Source organism: Coregonus clupeaformis, chromosome 20 (genome assembly GCF_020615455.1).
Source record: "Coregonus clupeaformis isolate EN_2021a chromosome 20, ASM2061545v1, whole genome shotgun sequence".
In the NCBI taxonomy this organism is placed as follows: Eukaryota; Metazoa; Chordata; class Actinopteri; order Salmoniformes; family Salmonidae; genus Coregonus; species Coregonus clupeaformis.
This window is the reverse complement of record NC_059211.1, coordinates 60,856,381-60,876,723: the sequence shown is the minus strand read 5'-3', so window position 1 is coordinate 60,876,723 and position 20,343 is coordinate 60,856,381. Positions and strand designations below refer to the sequence as shown.

The 20,343-nt window shown below is 43.4% G+C and overlaps 1 protein-coding gene across 1 annotated transcript in view; it reads left to right on the top strand.

Annotated features, from left to right (window-relative positions):
- Nucleotides 1–13,725: 13,725 nt before the first annotated feature.
- Nucleotides 13,726–20,343, top strand: part of LOC123481510 — a 57,467-nt gene continuing 50,849 nt past the window's right edge. The window contains exon 1 of the mRNA XM_045205836.1: nt 13,726–13,738. Coding sequence (XP_045061771.1) covers nt 13,726–13,738 — 13 coding nt within the window. The remainder of the gene's footprint in view (nt 13,739–20,343) is intronic.

The following is a 20,343-nucleotide window of genomic DNA, read 5'->3' as shown; positions in this document are numbered from 1 at the left end:
ATTTCTGGCTCTCACAGACCTGTAACTTCTTCTTTAAGAGGCTCCTCTGTCCTCCACTTGTTACCTGTATTAATGGCACCTGTTTGAACTTGTTATCAGTATAAAAGACACCTGTCCATAACCTCAAACAGTCACATTCCAAACTCCACTATGGCCAAGACCAAAGAGCTGTCAAAGGACACCAGAAACAAAATTGTAGACCTGCACCAGGCTGGGAAGACTGAATCTGCAATAGGTAAGCAGCTTGGTTTGAAGAAATCAACTGTGGGAGCAATTATTAGGAAATGGAAGACATACAAGACCACTGATAATTTCCCTTGATCTGGGGCTCCACGCAAGATCTCACCCCGTGGGGTCAAAATGATCACAAGAACGGTGAGCAAAAATCCCAGAACCACATGGGGGGACCTAGTGAATAACCTGCAGAGAGCTGGGACCAAAGTAACAAAGCCTACCATCAGTAACACACTATGCCGCCAGGGACTCAAATCCTGCAGTGCAAGACATGTCCCCCTGCTTAAGCCAGTACATGTCCAGGCCCGTCTGAAGTTTGCTAGAGTGCATTTGGATGATCCAGAAGAGGATTGGGAGAATGTCATATGGTCAGATGAAACCAAAATAGAACTTTTTGGTAAAAACTCAACTCGTCGTGTTTGGAGGACAAAGAATGCTGAGTTGCATCCAAAGAACACCATACCTACTGTGAAGCATGGGGGTGGAAACATCATGCTTTGGGGCTGTTTTTCTGCAAAGGGACCAGGACGACTGATCCGTGTAAAGGAAAGAATGAATGGGGCCATGTATCGTGAGATTTTGAGTGAAAACCTCCTTCCATCAGCAAGGGCATTGAAGATGAAACGTGGCTGGGTCTTTCAGCATGACAATGATCCCAAACACACCGCCCGGGCAACGAAGGAGTGGCTTCGTAAGAAGCATTTCAAGGTCCTGGAGTGGCCTAGCCAGTCTCCAGATCTCAACCCCATAGAAAATCTTTGGAGGGAGTTGAAAGTCTGTGTTGCCCAGCGACAGCCCCAAAACATCACTGCTCTAGAGGAGATCTGCATGGAGGAATGGGCCAAAATACCAGCAACAGTGTGTGAAAACCTTGTGAAGACTTACAGAAAACGTTTGACCTGTGTCATTGCCAACAAAGGGTATAAAACAAAGTATTGAGAAACTTTTGTTATTGACCAAATACTTATTTTCCACCATAATTTGCAAATAAATTCATTAGAAATCCTACAATGTGATTTTCTGGATTTTTTTTTTCATTTTGTCTGTCATACTTGACGTGTATGTCACGATCGTGTGGACGAGAAGGAGTAGACCAAGGCGCAGCGTGTGCAACGAACATGACTTTAATAGTAAAGCACAAAAAACAAAACAAAAACACGATCGAGAAGTCCACAGTAACACTGACTGATAACGGAACAAAAACCCACAACCACAAGGTGAAAACACACAGTTTAAATATGGCTCCCAATCAGAGATAACGAGCCGACAGCTGACACTCGTTACCTCCGATTGGGAGTCACATGAACAACCAAATACCACAACCTAGAAAAGACCCAACAGAACTACCAACATAGAAAAAAACACATAGAATGCACACACCCTGGCTCAACATAATGAGTCCCAGAGCCAGGGTGTGACAGTACCCCCCCTAAAGGCGCGGACTGCGACCGCGCCTCAATACGGGCTAAACAAGGGAGGGCTGGGTGGGCATACCTCCTCGGCGGTGGCTCTGGCTCCGGCCTTGATCCCCACCTCCTCTGCCACCCCCCAAAGTACCCCTGGTCCTGTCTAGCCCCGCTGGCCGGAGCCGGACTGACGACACGCGCCCCTGGCTTGGTGCGTGGAGGACGAACGGGCCTTACCAGGCTGACGACGCGCACCACTGCCTTGGCGCGGGGAGCAGGAATGGGCCGGACCGGGCTGACGAAGCGCACCCTTGACTTGGTGCTGAGAGCGGGACCGGGCCGGACAGGGCTGACGAAACGCACCACAGACTTGGTGCGGGGAGCAGGAACGGGCCGGACAGGGCCGACGAAACGCACCCTAGGCTTGATGCGTGGAGCCGGAACGGGCCTCCCCAGGCTGACGACTCGCATCCCTGGCTTGGTGCGAGTAGCAGGAGTGGGCTGGATCAGGCTGACGGCTCGCACCCTTGGCTTGGTGCGAGTAGCAGGGACGAGCTGAACCAGGCTGACGACTCGCACCCTTGGCTTGGTGCGAGTGGCAGGAACAGGCCGGGTCGGGCTGGCGACGCGCACCGTAGGTTCTGTGCGTGGAGCAGGAACAGGCCGGGCTGAGCTGGCGACGCACACCGTAGGTTCTGTGCGTGGAGCAGGAACAGGCCGGGCTGGGCTGGCGACGCACACCGTAGTTCTAGTGCGTGGAGCAGGAACAGGCCGGGCTGGGCTGGCGACGCACACCGTAGTTCTAGTGCGTGGAGCAGGAACAGGCCGGGCTGGGCTGTCGACGCACACCGTAGCTCTAGTGCGTGGAGCAGGAACAGGCCGGGCTGGGCTGGCGACGCACACCGTAGGTTTGGTGCGTGGAGCAGGGACAGGCCGGGCAGGGCTGTCGACGCACACCGTAGACTTGGTGCGAGGAACAGGAACGGGCCAGGCAGGGCTGTCAACGCACACCGTAGACTTGGTGCGTAGAGCAGGAACAGGCCGGGCTGGGCTGGCGACGCGCACCGTAGGTTTGGTGCGAGTGGCAGGAACAGGCCGGGTCGGGCTGGCGACGCGCACCGTAGACTTGGTGCGGGTGGCAGGAACAGGCCGGACCGGGCTGGCGACGCGCACCGTAGGTTTGGTGCGAGTGGCAGGAACAGGCCGGGTCGGGCTGGCGACGTACACCGTAGGCTTAGTACGTGGAGCAGGAACCGGCCGGGCTGGACTGGCGACGCACACCGTGGGCTTGATGCGTGGAGTAGGAACAGGCCGGTCCGTACTGGGAACACACACCACTGGCTTTAACTGGGGATCAGGAACGGGCCGGACCGGACTGGTAACACACATCAGTCTCTCACGCCGTGCCGCAACAACTTCCCTTCCTCTACTCGCCAATGGCTCCCGTAATCCGATAGCCTTCTCTCCACATCTCCCTGTGGCAGCCTCCTGCTGCCCAACCGCCCAAGCCATGTGCCCCCCCCCAAAAGCTTTTTGGGGTTGCCTCTCGTCCCTCCGACGATGGCCCTGCCGACGCCGTTGCTCCTCTCTCCGTCGCCTCTCCACTGTTTCGCTCCATGGACGGCGATCCATCCCCTCTAGGATTTCCTCCCAAGTCCAGGACCCTTTTCCGTCCAAAATCTCCTCCCATGTCCAGACCCTTTGCTCCTGGACACGCTGCTTGGTCCTTTTGTGGTGGGTTTTTCTGTCACGATCGTGTGGACGAGAAGGAGTAGACCAAGGCGCAGCGTGTGCAACGAACATGACTTTAATAGTAAAGCACAAAAAACAAAACAAAAACACGATCGAGAAGTCCACAGTAACACTGACTGATAACGGAACAAAAACCCACAACCACAAGGTGAAAACACACAGTTTAAATATGGCTCCCAATCAGAGATAACGAGCCGACAGCTGACACTCGTTACCTCCGATTGGGAGTCACATGAACAACCAAATACCACAACCTAGAAAAGACCCAACAGAACTACCAACATAGAAAAAAACACATAGAATGCACACACCCTGGCTCAACATAATGAGTCCCAGAGCCAGGGTGTGACAGTGTACCTATGATGAAGATTACAGGCCTCTCTCATCTTTTTAAGTGGGAGAACTTGCACAATTGGTGGCTGACTAAATACTTTTTTCCCCCCCTGTAAATAGCAGATTATTCAGTGCCTCACAAGCTTTTCTTCCTGCTTTGTCTTTGTCGCTCTCTCCTCTATTTACAGAGGCAGTCCCTAAACCCACAATCACTTCTTCCTGTAACTCCAACAAAACCTACTGCATTCTGACCTGTGAAGGCAACGCCAATGGTGCTGAACCAGTCACCTACAGCTGGAAAGTGGGAGAGGGGGTGTAGTATCTTAAACAGTCTAGAAATGCTGACCGTTGCTTAAAGTAGGAAACGTGGCCCTAAGATTTTGCTGATGTGGCAAAATGATGTAACTCTACTCTACTGTGCTGGAAACATCTGGAAAGCATTACTAAATTCCTGGAAAAGAGGATATGTAATGGCCAGGGATTGGATGTTAGAATCACGCCATGCTCTGGCCATGTACGATATAATGCCATGTCTTGAACAGAGAGGAGGAATAGCAAATTACTGATTGGCTGTGCTGTCTCACAGATATCTGCAGAATCTGTCAAATTCTGATGCTGGAACCTTTGTTATAATAAACCTTTAAAAACAGAGTACAGTGTCGGCGGATCTTCTTATCATCACAAGCATGGACCAGCAAAAGTGTTTCTTTTAGGCACTACATTAATGGCGACGAGGTAGTTTTATTTTATTTTTATTCTTTTTGGGACGTGCTACGTCTCTTCTTTGCATTCCATTCCTGGGCTACAAAACGACTACCGCTCAAAGAAGCCGGCAAAAATAAGGTGAGTTTAATCCCTTACATTGGGCGCTGGCCGTTTTGTGAGTCCAGAGAGTGTGTGCGTTAGAGATGTACCGTTAAATTACTTATGCGTGCATTTTGCTGGTTCTTTTTGCTGTGTGGTAGGAGTTCCGTTTTAAATTTTCTGAATTAGTTTGCGTTGAGAACAACGCAAACAGTGGGGAGTGTCTGTAGGGCACACCGATTTGGACACACATATTTTGCCTTGAATAAAAGTGAAAGGAGTGTTCAATGAAAGGCTTAGAGGATAACGCTTGATATGAGTTAACAGTATACTTTTAGGGCGCCGTTAATTTAAGCAAGCCCTTGAGACCAAGGCATCCATATGATGGCCATAAATCTTGATAGTTATTAGAATTAACTCTCAAGTCTGTTCTGGGAACAGTGAGTTTGTACGACATATATTAAATTGTATGTTACCTCTTGGAATATGGTTGACGGATTGTATGCCCAATGTAACCTCTCATTTAATGTTGGCAACTTAAGGTAGCAGAAATTTAGCAAAATAATTTAAAAGACAAAAGGAACGGCGATGAGCAAGTTTGCTTTGTATTAATGGATCCTGTATGTAACTATGTGTGTGTCTGAGAGGAGGAAAAAGCACATTTCTCTGTCAGCGAGTGTGTGTGTGGAACAGAGTGAGTGTGGCTGCGTGCTTGATGACTTCCAGATGTGTGTCGACTAAGGCTTTGAGCAGAGTTTTTAGTCTCTTGTAAATAAATGTGTTAGGTATCTTGGTTTTCAAATGTTAAGCCCCTAGAGTAAAAAGTTGAAACCCCTACAACACAGTTAAGGTTAAATATCTTATGAGTCTCTGTTTGTGAGAACGTTTGTAATTCTTAAACTATATAAACTATGAGCCCCCTGGAAGGACTATAAGTTTAAAGATCTTATGAGTCTCTATAAAAAGAGAACGTTTACTAACGAATCATGAGCCTACAGGGAGGACTTTTTAAGAGTGTATAGAGATGTTTTGTAATTGATAACAGCATAACTATAAATCTGCAGATAAGTGAAAGATAACAAGCTTGGTAGTGGGTTTGTGTTCTGTGTTCTGTATGTTCTATGTGTTCAGTTTGTGAGCTCTGTTAAAGTCTTAAGTGTTATTGTCTATGGGAGGAGAGAACGGAGCAACAGTCTGCTCTGTCCGCTCCTACCACTCTGAAATCACATTGGTGACTGAACTGCGCACGCGTAGGATTTGTGAGTTTAGCCACTCCCCTGCACTGAACTGGAGAGAGAACGGGAGAGTCCACTTCAGTGCAGCCAAAATAGAAAACGGGAGGGGGAATTTTGCACACAAGTGAAATCTTCTCTTGAATTAACTATTGCTTGACTGTAAAACTGTTTTGTTGATAATCGGTTGAGTTGGTGAATGACAGATATATTGACGGATTAATAATAATAATAATAAAATAAATGAATAAAATAAAATGTTATTGAGCTATTTATAATATTCCTGAATTAAGCTGTTTGCTTATTTCTTAGCGTGAATGTGGAAAAAAAATATATATACACTAAACTCTTCTTTGTGCTTTTGTCTTTATGTCATACGAGAGACGAGAAGGAGGAGACAGAGAGAGAGAGAGAGAGAGGAGGGGCTGACATCAACTGACACCAGTGACGGCAACCCTGTCCAAATCAAGGCCAGTGCTGTTATTATTCACAAATCTACTTTCCCTTACAGGATATAATTGATACATTGTGTTTACATAGAATATTTCATGTTGTGACCATTTCGCAAGAGCTTGGCAACAGACTGATGAATTTATGTAATTGATAATTGCACATTACAGTTTCCGTGAATGACTTGTATTGATTAGAGTTGTCTTGGAAATCCAGCATTAACGTTATTCTGTAAAAATAAGGTAATTAATTGCTTATTAAGCAATTGGGTAGTGCTGCTGGTACAGGTATTTTATTCTTGAATTGCTCTGGAGTTGACTACTTTCCTTTACCTTTCCTGATCGGATGTGGTAAGACTGCCACCAATCAATAATTTGGTAAAATAAAATTCACAAACAAATTGATATATTGATTGAATTGATGGATTGAATTGGTTGATTTAGTTGGTTGGTTGATTGATTGATTTAGTTAATTGGTTGATTGATGTAGTTAATTAATTAATTGATTGATTGATTTGATTGATTGATTGATTGATTGGATTAATTCATTGATTGATTTGATTTATTGATTGAATTGGTTGATTGATTTTATTTTTTAATTAATTGATTGATTGATTTGGTTTAATTAGTTGATTGATTGATTTCATTGGTGATCGATTGATTGATTGATTTATTAGTGATTGACTGATTTATTGATTGATTAGTTGATTGATTGATTAGTAATTCATTGATTTGATTGATTAGTTGATTGATTGGATTAATTGATTGATTGATTTGATTAGTAATTGATTGATTGATTTTGTTTAGTTAGTTGATTGGATTGATTTGATTGATTGATATAATTAGTTGATTGATTGATTGATTTGATTGATTGATTGAATTAGTTGATTGATTGATTGATTTGATTTTTTGATTGATTGATTGGTTGATTTTTGATTGATTTAATTGGTTAATTGATTGATTGGATTAATTGATTAATTTTTTAATAATAAAAAAAAAAAAAAAATACAGAGGGAAACAAGAGGGAAACACATAACATAGTCATTACAATGGGGAAAAAGGACATCAAAACTACAAAAGCAATTACTCCTCTTCATGTAGTACAGAATAGTAATCCTCTAGTTAATGGTATAGCAAAATTATCTGAAAAATGGAATAAATGTTGGCCTGACATTGAACAACCATGGCCATTGGAAGGCACTTTTAATCCAGACGTCATCAAGATAATGCAAGTGCTTGTATCCACGTATAAGGCAGAACAAAAGAAGGGGAAGAAGGGAAAACTTCGCAAAGAAAAAAGACAAAGAGAGCTGGATGTTCTTAAGCTGTTTGAAAATGAAGGACAAAAACTGATAAAAGATACAAAAGACAGGAGAGACAGAGATACAGAGAAAATGGCAAAAGAGGTGAAGGTGACAGAAAAACTGATTGCAGAAGTCAATACACCTTTCTCATATATGGATTCAGCAAAAACACCCCCACCTTATGAGAAAGAAGCCAAGTTTAAGGACGTTTATCCTCAGCTTCCAGTGATCATTCAGGAAGGTGATTATTGCATCAGAGATGAGGATGAACGAATAATAGAGAGAGGACAAGCAGAAACGACCATAAAGATGAATCCAAACTCCAAAGGCAGGAAAACAACGAGATGTCTGGAGACTAAGGGTAGAGTGAGATCAAGGAGGATGGAACTTGATGATGATGATGATGATGATGATGATGATGATCAGAGTGATTCAGAAGAGATCATGGGTGGATATGACCCTGTCATCAGACAGAGGTTGGCCAGAGCGGAAAGAAGGGGTGATGGAAGTTGGAAGAAGAAGAATACAAGCGATTCAAGCCCTGATGAAAATGAAGATGGAGACAGCGATGAAGATTTGGAGACTAAAGGTGCTTCATATTCAAGAGGATTTTATCCTCCAATGACTAACACAGAAGAAGTAGAAAGAGATATAGACCGATGCGTATCATACCTGTATAAGGCCAATAACTTAGAAGAAGTAAAAGAACTGGAAGAACGACTCAAAAAGCTGAAGACAAAGGAAAAGAAGCTGCTGAGGAAAGAATCCCAAAAATCTGAGAAGAGATATACATTGAGGCCAAGGAAAGATGGCACTAGTAAGAAAATTATGCCGGTGATCATTCGAGGACAAAACCTAGAATATAAGCCTTTGCAGAATACCGATATGTCAGATATACTTGAGAAGCTGCCTACTCTTCAAGATGGAGCATATCCTTGGATTTCAAAGTTGGAAGAAATTACGGTGGGAACACAGTCTGCCATAGGAGACATCAAGAGACTTTTGGCTAATCTCCTTGGGATTCCAGGCATGGAAGAAATTTTTCAGAGAGCTGGACTTCATAGATATGTGGGGACTGCAGTGAACGATCCTGAATTGTTGGCTGCAAGTAGGAATCGGCTGTGGAGAGCACTGAAGGATACGTTTCCAACAAATGTGCATCCTGACAACATTCTGATTGACCCACTAGGACAACAAGAAAATCCGAGAGCCTACGTGTCAAGAGTTCATCAAGTGTGGAGAAATATTACCGGAAATGATCCAGATGTGAGTCAAATTGAGCAGTCAATCTTGAGAGCTAAACTACAGATGGGACTGCCCTTACCGGTAAGGAGCAAACTGGCAGAAGTGGTTGGACTTGGGAGCATGACAAAAGGTGTCTATACAGATCATATAGCCCATCAAGTGGATCTGTACCGGAAAAAGGAACACAACCAGAAAGAACAGGACCAAGAAACTCTCAGAAAACTCAATCAAATACAACTGGTGGAGAAGAAGAAGGAGAAGAGAAGCTTTGGTTATGCAGAATCAGTGTGAACCAAATCAACAATCACTGCTACAGTTTCAACTGAACAAGGTCAAATGCAACTGTACCAGCCACAACTAGTGGTACAAGTTGTTTCATATCCATAGATAGTTTCTGGAAAGAAATAATTTCAGAGGAAGATACAGGAGCAAGTGAAGATCATCTGGAGGACAGGTGAACCCTTATAGGGGCCCGGAGCAAGGATTCTGGAGGTGCCCAGAAGATCCGAAAGGAGGAGTTTCAGCTGATAGCACCGATTAGAGAAGAAGAGAAAAAGATCCAACAATTGAAGTGAAAGTAAACAATGGACTATGGGAAGTAATGATGGATAGCAGAAAGGCTTTTATCTGTGTTCAGCCTGAAGAGGTTACACATCTCACTATGTCAAATCAACTAATTATGAGAAGGATTTGGAGGAGTGAAAATCAGCGATTTCTGAAAATGATGATTTTGGCTCAAGGACAAGGAGAGTCATAAGCTGTACGGAAGATAAATGAATGTGTTTGAAGTGTGAAGATGGATTGAGAATCTATGGAAGAAGAGATGTTGAAAAAAGTTCAAGAATGTTTGTGATATCAAAGTAGGACTGATATTGAACTCAATTGAGGTGAAAGTTGAATTTCGACCAGGAGCCAGACATCCTTGGAAGAATCAGTATCCATTGAAAGATGAAGCAATCCAAGGAATTGAACCATAAATTGAAGGACTTTCGAAAGCAAGTGTTTTGAAGACAATAGAAAAATCGTTAGAGTAGCAATCAATTATTGTTTTGGAGAAACCAAGATGATTTAGTAAGCTATGGGTTAGCTAATGTTGTAAAAGGGGAGATTAGGATAAAGATCACAAAGGAGTAGAGTTTTTGGGAACCATATTTTCTTGAATAGATTGACTATGTCATAGGTAGGTGCATAATCTGTCCGAAAAATAATGTGTGACTGTTATTCTTGGTTACATTCATATACCAAGAGGTTCATAAGATGTTCAACTAAGCTAAAATATGCTCAGTCGGTTGCAAAGTTATTGTGTAAAGAAGTCATCAGCAGGTGGGAATTTCCCGATTTAATATCCTCAGAAAATGGGAAAGAGTTTTGTGAATAAATCAGTGAAATGGGTTTTAAAAAAAAAAAAAAAAAAAAATTAGAGAAAGATAAAATTGGAAAAAGTCAGACTAAAATGTTATGAAAACTAGGGTTGAAATAACTCTAGGAAATTTGGAATATCTGATTGTGGGACGATTATATTATTGTGATGAATCAAAGGGGGGAAATGGAATGTCATTCATTTTATATCTAATTTTATATATCATTTTTAGTTGACATTGATGTTTTAATTTGCATATGTTGTTTTGCAAAAGATACTGTTTGGTATTTTCTTTTCTTCCAGAAGCATATGGGGGAATATGTAGAGGGACTCAAATACTCAAACATGGACAATATGAATGGACTGGAGGAAGTGGAACAAGGAAGGAGTGGAAATGTTCCGATTCCATCATCAACGTCGCATTGAAAGACGACACTGTGGAGGAGATGAAGTGTAGTGGACTACATTCCAGTGTTATATTCTTACTACATTCCAGTGTTATATTCTTTCTGTATTAATTTTTGAAGAATTATGTTTTCTGTGTTGGGTACATGTGGGGACCTCAGATGTTTTTGTTTATTTCGTTGAAGTTTAGGGATATGGGGTCTAGGCAAGGACAGAGAGAATCCACAGGAGGGTCCGATGGGTCGACCAGCCTGAATGTGGACATTTTGATTGTATTTTGTTTGCTGGGGTTTTCATATGTATTCAATTGCATCATAGCTTAAAATGTATTCATGAAGATGTATGAATTGATCTGGAGTACTTAGGTGGTCGCCTAGGGCAGAGGGGCCGTGAGAGAATTTTCCTGTCTTGACTGACTGATGGATATTTGGAATGAAAGCTGCCAGACAGGTTTTTCGCTCTTACACTCCATGACAATTCATTTACACTCCATGACAATTCATTTACACTCCATGACAATTCATTTACACTCCATGACAATTCATTTACACTCCATGACAATTTATTTACACTCCATAATAATGTATTTACACTACATACAAAAATGTGTCTATATAAACATGTGTTTAATCTCCATTAATTTTGGTTTATTGTTAAAGTTACTCAAGAGCAAGAATTGTTATTTGTCATAATCCTATTCTTTTTGTTTTCGAGACTTAATTAGTCTCGAAGGGGGGAATATGTAGTATCTTAAACAGTCTAGAAATGCTGACCGTTGCTTAAAGTAGGAAACGTGGCCCTAAGATTTTGCTGATGTGGCAAAATGATGTAACTCTACTCTACTGTGCTGGAAACATCTGGAAAGCATTACTAAATTCCTGGAAAAGAGGATATGTAATGGCCAGGGATTGGATGTTAGAATCACGCCATGCTCTGGCCATGTACGATATAATGCCATGTCTTGAACAGAGAGGAGGAATAGCAAATTACTGATTGGCTGTGCTGTCTCACAGATATCTGCAGAATCTGTCAAATTCTGATGCTGGAACCTTTGTTATAATAAACCTTTAAAAACAGAGTACAGTGTCGGCGGATCTTCTTATCATCACAAGCATGGACCAGCAAAAGTGTTTCTTTTAGGCACTACAGGGGCGTGGGAGGTCTTAGACAAACAGCTGCAAGAGTGACAATGGCAAATCAACCAACAGTTACAAGTACAGCTGCAAGCTGAAAAACTCTGTTAGTGGGGAAGTCAGCGAGCCAGTTGGAGAAGTGTTTGGCTCAGGTGAGTGGTAATGATAGGCCAGGGCAGTAGGTATCCTAGCGGTTAAGAGCGTTGGGCCAGTAACTGAGAGGTCGCTTGTTCGAAACCCTGAGTCGACTAGGTCAAAACATCTGTCTGTGCCCTTGAGCAAGGCACTTAACCCTAATCACTCTGGATAGGAACGTCTGCTAAAGGACTAAAATGTCAATAGGCCTGATCATCATTACTGATGATTATGTTATTACATATAACAAAAAAATGTCAAATCAGTCTTCATTTTAGAGTCAAACAGTGCTGGTACTGCCATTTGAATTGCTGCCGGTGACCGTACCCTACTTGTTTTGACCACTTGCATTGGTGTTCATAGAAAATTGACCAGTAGGGACAATACATTCGTAGTATTTAGTAACGGAGCACTTGCTCATAGAATCTACTGTAGTTAGATGATTTGTTGTGGTGCAGGTTAACATAATAGTAACAGTGGTAACATTCCCCCTCCTACTTGTTAGTAGGCAACCTTTATGACAGGGTTTGGCTACATTAGGTTTGTGTTTTGGAAATTCCCATGGCTGCAAGAGTCACCGCGCTGAAGTGAACCATCTTATTGTCAACATGTGGGGTTAGTAAGTGCCAAGTTGTAGGTGAGTGGGAGCAAGTAGTACTACCAATATGTCTACATCATTTTGCTGACAACCACTAATTCTGAAGGTGGATACTGGTTCTATCTGTATTTACAGTAGTGTTCAGGTGTGCATGAACAGTACACCTGTTGCCTATTGGTACTATCTGATGTGTCCTCATTATTGAAGTAGCTTAGAGTATAAATGTGGGAGAAATCTTCAACAGCTCAGAGCTTGTGATCTTGCAACATAAAGAAACTTTATTTAATCATTTTTCTTACAGAATCTTGGATTCTAAAATATATGAGAACTGTTAAACTAATCTCTGTCTACTTCATAGAGAAGTATAGGTGTACCCTCTGGACCAGTAGACACCAGCTCAGATACAACATGTGTACCAGAAGAAACAAGTTGAAAAGCACTTATTGAATATATAGTTTGTTTGACAAATATTTAGATTATGTACAGGGAAGGTTTGTTTCTCTTCAGTAAACTCATATCTCTTTTTCTATCAATTTCTACTATACATAATAGTATCATATTGTTTTCCTGTATGGGCTGTCATGTTTAGCCTAGGATACTATCATTTTTCAACTTTTAATAATGTGAATTATAATGAAATGTTGATCCATGCAACAAGATGTCAAAAATGTATTATGTTTTGAGGAAAATATTTCGTTGTGTGAATGTTTTTGTGTGCATGCCTCAAAGCCTATAGGTCAATGGCTAGGCTGGTGAATCAAAATCTCTCACTCAGTGGACAGGAGGAAAATTAAATGAACTATAATTATTAAGTTACCTTTGAATATTACAGTATTGTCAACTGTTGTTACATTATAGCTCAGTGATCCTATCAATTCTAAATTCTATATGTAATTCTGTACATTGTAGCCAATTATACACACAGGGAGGCGTCAAAGACCCGGTATGGGCACGACTACATCAAGGAATATTCCAGAAGTGGTTAGAAAAAATTTATACTACAGTTATTATGGCATGTAAACATAATGCCAGGTGTAGGTATAGTGTGATTGTATTGCAGCTATTAAACATTATTTACAAGTGAAATGGAACATAATTTTATTTTCCACCACCTTATTTTATTTTCCACAAACAGGTCAAACATAGGGAGGAATTACTTTCACTTTCCTAATTACTTTCACTTTCACAGCCTCGGGAAATAAAGATCAGAAGTAGGCTAGATGAACCACACAGTGTTTTAGCATGTCTCATTTACTGTTATGTATTATATTTACAAACAAACTAGCAGCAAATATGCCCAAACCAACGCTCATCATCTGGCTTTGTCTGGCGCAAATGGTCTCCGCAGGTAAGTTGAACCGACTGACAGGGGCGAACCTGACATTTAGCCTACCTAATATTGGCTACTTGTTTGCTATTCTGTGCTTATTGTATAGCCTAGTCTACAACATCACATCATAATATTTGACATCTTTGATTATCATGAACAATATGTATATGTAAGATAATGTGCTTTATGAACACTGTGCGCTGTAACTTCAAGTTAGAAGCGCATCCGCCGATGAGATTCTTATCACAGATTTTTATTTTTAAACTACGTTATGGATGAACAATAATCTAAACACACTTCATATTGATTTTCAACATGGAAAGTCAGAATGGTTTTAAACGATGTCTATGTGGGTTTCAATGAGAAATAAGGACCGCACCCTTCTAATTCAGTTTAGCTACAGTATGTGTTGACCATGTATCTGATGCTGTCTGGACCAAAAGGGTATGGCGCCAGAACGAATGTGGATGGGCATTTGATTTCTATAGGCGGGCCCGTTTTTTCCTACGGGACAGGTAGCTTAGTGGTTAAGAGCGTTGTGCCAGTAACCGAAAGGTCGCTAGTTCTAATCCCCGAGCCGACTAGGTGAAAAATCTGTCGATGTGCCCTTGAGCAAGGCACTTAACCCTAATTGCTCCTGTAAGTCGCTCTGGATAAGAGTGTCTGCTAAATGACTAAAATGTAAATGTAACCTCCTGTGTGGACGCCCTTGCATTGTGAATGGGTGTTATAATTAAGCAATAAGGCCCAAGGGTGTGTGGTATATGGCCAATATACCATGACTAAGTTCTTATGCGGAGTGCCTGGATACAGCCCTTTGCCATGGTATATTGGCAATATACCACAAACCCCTGAGGTGCCTTATTGCTATTATAAACTGGTTACCAATGTAATTAGAGCAGTAAAAAAACATGTTTTGTCATACCCATGGTATATAGTCTGATATACCAAGGCTTTTAGACAATCAGCATTCAGTGCTTGAACCACCCAGTTTATAAAAAGACCATAGGCAGCTTGTGAGTTTCAAGTTTAACCATTTCTACCTATCTGCTTGCCAGTTATTTTTACATGCACATTTTCATGCAACAGTTTCATTTCAATAATAAAGTTTTAGTTTCTCAGAATTATTGTCATGTGGTTGATCATAAAAATCTGAATGAAAATTATTAAAAGCGTCTGCTAAATGGCATATTATTTATAATTATTGATTAAAATCTAAAAGTGAAAATTCTACTAAATGCAAGAGCACCAGCCTTTGGCATATGGATACACTGATACACCGTGATCCATTGGCGGCTAAAGAAATTAGCGCATGTAACTCAGAGATAGCCAATAGGCAGTGGCGATTTTAGCATGTAAATCTTGGTGAAAAAATAGAAAGTGGGATGCATGCCAGCAAAGCCACTGCACAACACAACACTAAATAACACATTAATTGCACAATAAAAGTGACAAACGGTGCCCACAAACTGTTAGGGCCTACATAAAGCTGTCCCAACACCAGTCCCAACATCTTACCACTGCTACACCTGGCTATCAGTGGAGTCTTGTCTGGCAGCGAAACAGTTCATTCAGCCTCATTTACTGCCTTTTAAAAAAACATAGCTGATATGGCTCACTTGCTTAAACAAATGTGGTTTCTAATGACAATTGAGATGTACAAACTATGGCATAAGGGGACGACAAGCGGATAAGAGGCAATCCGTAATTTCGATTAAGACATTAATGAGTGCGTTAGGATGGTCGTAGTCAATATAACTATTTGTTTAGCACTTTTGAAATGTACAGTGACAGAATTCAGAACATGGGCTGTTCTTACAGTGTTCTCCCTGTACACCAAGTTAAACCGTAGGATAAATAAAGGGTGTCACGGTTTTCTAAGCCAGAACCCAGAAGCAGACCAGGACAAGGTGTCACGGTTTCGGCCGAGGCTGCTCCTCCTCCTTGTTCGGGCAGGCTTCGGCGGTCGTCGTCCCCGGAGTACTAGCTACCACCGTTCGATGTTTCTTGTTTGTTTGGTTTTGTCTGTTTGTACACCTGTCCCTTGTTAGTGTTTGATTTTGGTTCCTATTTAGTTATCGTGTGTTGGGTCAGGTGTTATGTGTGATTGTTATGTCAGCTGTTAGCTGTTGGTGGGTTTTCCTCTCATGTTGTTTGTTTTTTGAGAGTCCGCACTGCGTGCGCGTTTCTACTATTTTACGCACTGTTGTGTGTGTGCGTAATTGTTCATGCCTCCCGGTTGGGTTGGCCAGTTACCTGTTTGGAGTTATATTTTTGGATCACTAAAGTCTGTTGACGAACGCCCTTGTTCCTGCGCTTGATTTCTCGCACCACATCCACACTCAGCATTCTTGACAGAATCACACATCACACCATGGAATCAGCAGGAGCAACCGCGCCAACGGACATCATGGAGGACCGTCTTCGTGGGCAGGAGGACAGGATCAACCAGATCGGTCACGCCCTGGATCGGGTGATGAACACTCTCCACCGATGGGAAAGCAGCGGGGTACCCACGCCCCCACCTACCGGACCATCCCCATCGGTCAGTCCTCCTGTTCCCCTTCCGGAACCCAGCGGGATTCGGCTCTCGCTCCCGAGGGCGTACGACGGCTCCGCTGCCGGGTGTCAAGGGTTCCTGCTGCAAGTGGAGCTCTACCTCGCCACCGTACACCCGGCGCCCTCGGGACACGAGAGCGTCTCCGCCCTCATCTCCTGTCTCACCGGCAAGGCGTTGGAGTGGGCCAACGCCGAATGGAGGAGAATAGACACCGCTACTATTACCTATGCGGAGTTCTCCCGCCGCTTCCGTGCCGTGTTTGACCATCCACCAGAAGGGAAGGCAGCGGGGGAGCGTCTGTTCTACCTCCGACAGGGGATGAGGAGCGCACAGGATTTTGCTTTGGAGTTCCGGACTCTAGCGGCAGATGCAGGGTGGAATGAGCGGGCCCTCATAGACCACTTCCGCTGCAGCCTCCGGGAGGACGTCCAGAGAGAGTTGGCGTGCAGGGATACCACGTTGTCGTTTGACCAACTGGTCGACATGGCCATTCGGCTGGACACCCTGCTCGCCACCCGTGGACGTCCTGGGTGGGGGTTGCCCATTCCACCCTCCGGCACCTCCGAGCCGAGCCCTATGGAGCTCGGAGGTGCTGGCGCTAGAGAACGGAGGAGTAGGAACCCGAGGGGGGCCGTTCCCTGCACCAACTGTGGCCGTGGAGGGCACTCCGCGGCTAGGTGTTGGGGAAGGTCCCCCGGTGGAGGTGAAGGCAGGCCACGCATTGGGGAGTCCTCCCAGGGGAGTAGGCGCCCTACTTACCCAGAGCTTTCTGTCGTTCACATAACCTTGCCTGTTTGTTTTCCACAGGTTGCACCTCGTTCCCAGCATAAGGCGCTAGTAGATTCAGGCGCAGCTGGGAATTTTGTAGATCGCCAGTTCTGTGTAGAGTTAGGGATTCCTCTCCTTCCCGTTGATAAGCCTTTCCCTGTACATGCCCTAGATAGCCGTCCGTTAGGATCTGGGTTAATTAGGGAGGTCACAGCGCCCCTTAGGATGAAGACGCAGGGGGGTCATGAGGAGACGATTCAGCTCTATCTGATTGACTCTCCTGCGTATCCGGTGGTGCTGGGACTTCCCTGGTTGATTACCCATGATCCTACTATTTCGTGGCGAGAGAAAGCTCTTAAAGGGTGGTCTGTTCAGTGTGAGGGGCTATGTCTGGGTGTTTCCATAGGGGCGACCTCGGTGGAGAGTCCAAATCAAATGCCCGCACTGCATATTCCCCCCGAGCAGGGGCGGTGTGTTCATTAGGGCGATATGGGCGACGCACTGCCAAACGGGAAAAGGAAGGGATTTTTTTTCTAATCAATTATATCACGGCAACAGTAGTTATCAGTGTTCTAATCTAGACGTCTGATCTGCCACTAAATGTCCAATCAGGCTAAAGTCGTGCTTCAAATGGCCCCGCCCCTTTTGGGGCGATTTCAGTCAGGTTGAAAATCGCCCCAGAAGTCTGTCATAGCCTCTCATGTAAAATCTTTTTTTTTCAAATATCAGAGCTTTCAATACAATCTCTATGGGTTTCTGAGGGCTTGCACTTACGCGCTTTCGTCATACGTAACATAACCATGAACGTAACTAAGAAAAGAGCGGGTAGCAGCGTCAATCAATTCACGTACTACTATCAAAAAGACGGCTAGCGTTCAGTGCAACTCGATTGTCTCTTTGAAAGAAGTTCACATCAAAGACCATTCAAAACGAGCTACTGGAGTGTATGCTAGCGGTCATGAGGGAACATATTGTGGAGGAGGTGAAGTCGGCGAACTTCGTAGCTATCCAAGCTGACGAGACCACGGACGTTTCTACACAGACACAGCTGGTGCTTGTGCTGAGGTACATAGATAGCAACCACAAAGTGCAGGAGCGCTTTTTTGAGTTCCTTCCCATCTCGGAATCAACCTCAGTCTCAATCGCCAGTGTGCTTTTGGAGAGACTGAACGGTCTTTTTGCAGACGACGAGAAAGTCAAACTGTGGTGCACTGGCACTGTACCAGGTTCTCATGAGCTACAACCTCCAGGAGACGTTCTCTGAGACTGTGACTCTGTTGAACATCCTCATAACTACTCCCATGACAACAGCTGAAGCTGAGAGATGTTTCTCAACTTTGACACGAGTTAAGACATTCCTGCGAAATTCAATGGGCCAGGAACGTCTGAATGCACTGGCCATGCTTTCCATGGAGAGGGAACTAGTCCTCAGCATGCCTGATTTCAATGAGAAAGTCATTGACCGCTTTGCTGCATTGAAAGAGAGAAGAGAACAGTTTCAGTACAAGTAATGTAGCCTCTCTCTCTCTTTGTCCCTCCCTGTCTGTCTCTTTAACACACACACGCCCAAATCAGTTCACAGTTGATGTTGTTTAAAATAGTTATTTTTCATTTTAAAAAAAGTAAAAAAAATAAAATAATCTGTTCATGTTCACTTTTACAAATCTATTAGGGGTGTAACGATCCATCTACTACATCGATGTATCGATTTATATTCATATGATCCAACTACATCGATCTGTGCTCGGCGAGTTGGCCTTTTGGACAACATATATCGATCTAACATCGTTTTAAAATGTAATAAATCGATTGTATCGATACTAGGAAATAACCCATTGGATTTAAGCACGTCAGACTTTATATGCAGGGGTGCACATAACTGGTACGCAGATACGCAAGCGCGACAAAAATCAGGAATGCGTAATGCCACTTGTGTTACTACGCGCCTTTGCGTACTTGACCGATCTTCTCATCTAACCTTACACATGACATGTTGCTTGTCAACTACTGTCAGGGATGTCCAAAAAGCAACAGACATTAAGCAGCTTCTTTGGCGTTTCGCCACCTACAAAGAAACACCAACTGGAGCCAGAGCCGAAGAAAATACTTTTTTCGGAAAAGTGGCTCCAAGATGTGCAGTGGCTTGAAGCTAACGATGAGCGCACTGAAATGTGGTGCAAGATTTGCCGCTCAAATCCACATCTAGCAGACAAAACAGGTGCATTTTATAAAGGCTCAAAGAATTTCAACCATCCTTTATTTGACAAACATGAAAAGAGCAAGGAGCACACGAATGTGGCGCAAGCCATTGCTAAAAGCTAGCCGAGAATAAATGTCCAGTCGCCCACTTGCCAGATGGCGAGACAAGCTGAATGAAGAACAGCGGCAAGCTCTGTTTAATATTTTTCTCTTTCCATAAAGCTAAACACGCACGTCCCATGTCTTCCTATTCTGAGGATGTTCCTTTACTGAATGCTTTTTGATGGATCTGAGGACATCACAAAAACTGAGCAGGAAATAGTTTACATTGTGTCTGTGTCCAGCAACGGAGAGTTTACTTCGGACTTTATTGGACTGATTGAATTGGGTGCTGACCGAACCGCACAGGCCATAACAGACGGACTTGTGAGACTTTTCCAGGACACAGGCTTGGATGACTGGACAACAAAGTTGGTCGCTGTGTACACAGACGGGGCTGCTGTCAACGTAGGTATCTACAACGGCGTTGTGCCAAAACTCCGGCAACATGCTGCGGTTGGAGACTCCCTTGTGCACATTCTGTGCACCGCACACACACTGGAGAATTGCGCGAAATCAGCTGATCGCAACGTTCCTTACTGTGAGACATTTCATCGCTCTGTGGTCAAGCTGCTGCAGTTTTATTTACAAAAAGGTGGAGCAAAAAAAACTGCTGCACTGAATAAAGCTATGTGAAGAAAATGGGATCTCCTTTGTGGAACTGGGTAAGTTTCATAATACCAGATGGTCTGCATGGAGGCATGAAACACTGTTAAAAATATCAAGACTATTGCCAGCCATTAAAATGCAACTGGTTACCAGGTATTTATTTCAGTCACACTGGTTGAATTTTTGGCTAAAAGGTTACTGAATCGATTTCAAGTCACTGAATCGTTTCGGATCGTATCGTTCTAAATGAACCAATATCGTCCTTGAATCGTATCGACAACCACGAATCGTGATACAAATCGAATCGTTGTTAAAACGAATCGTTACACCCCTAAAATCTATACAATTGGCCAGAATATGGTTGTTCATATTTACAAATCTATACAAT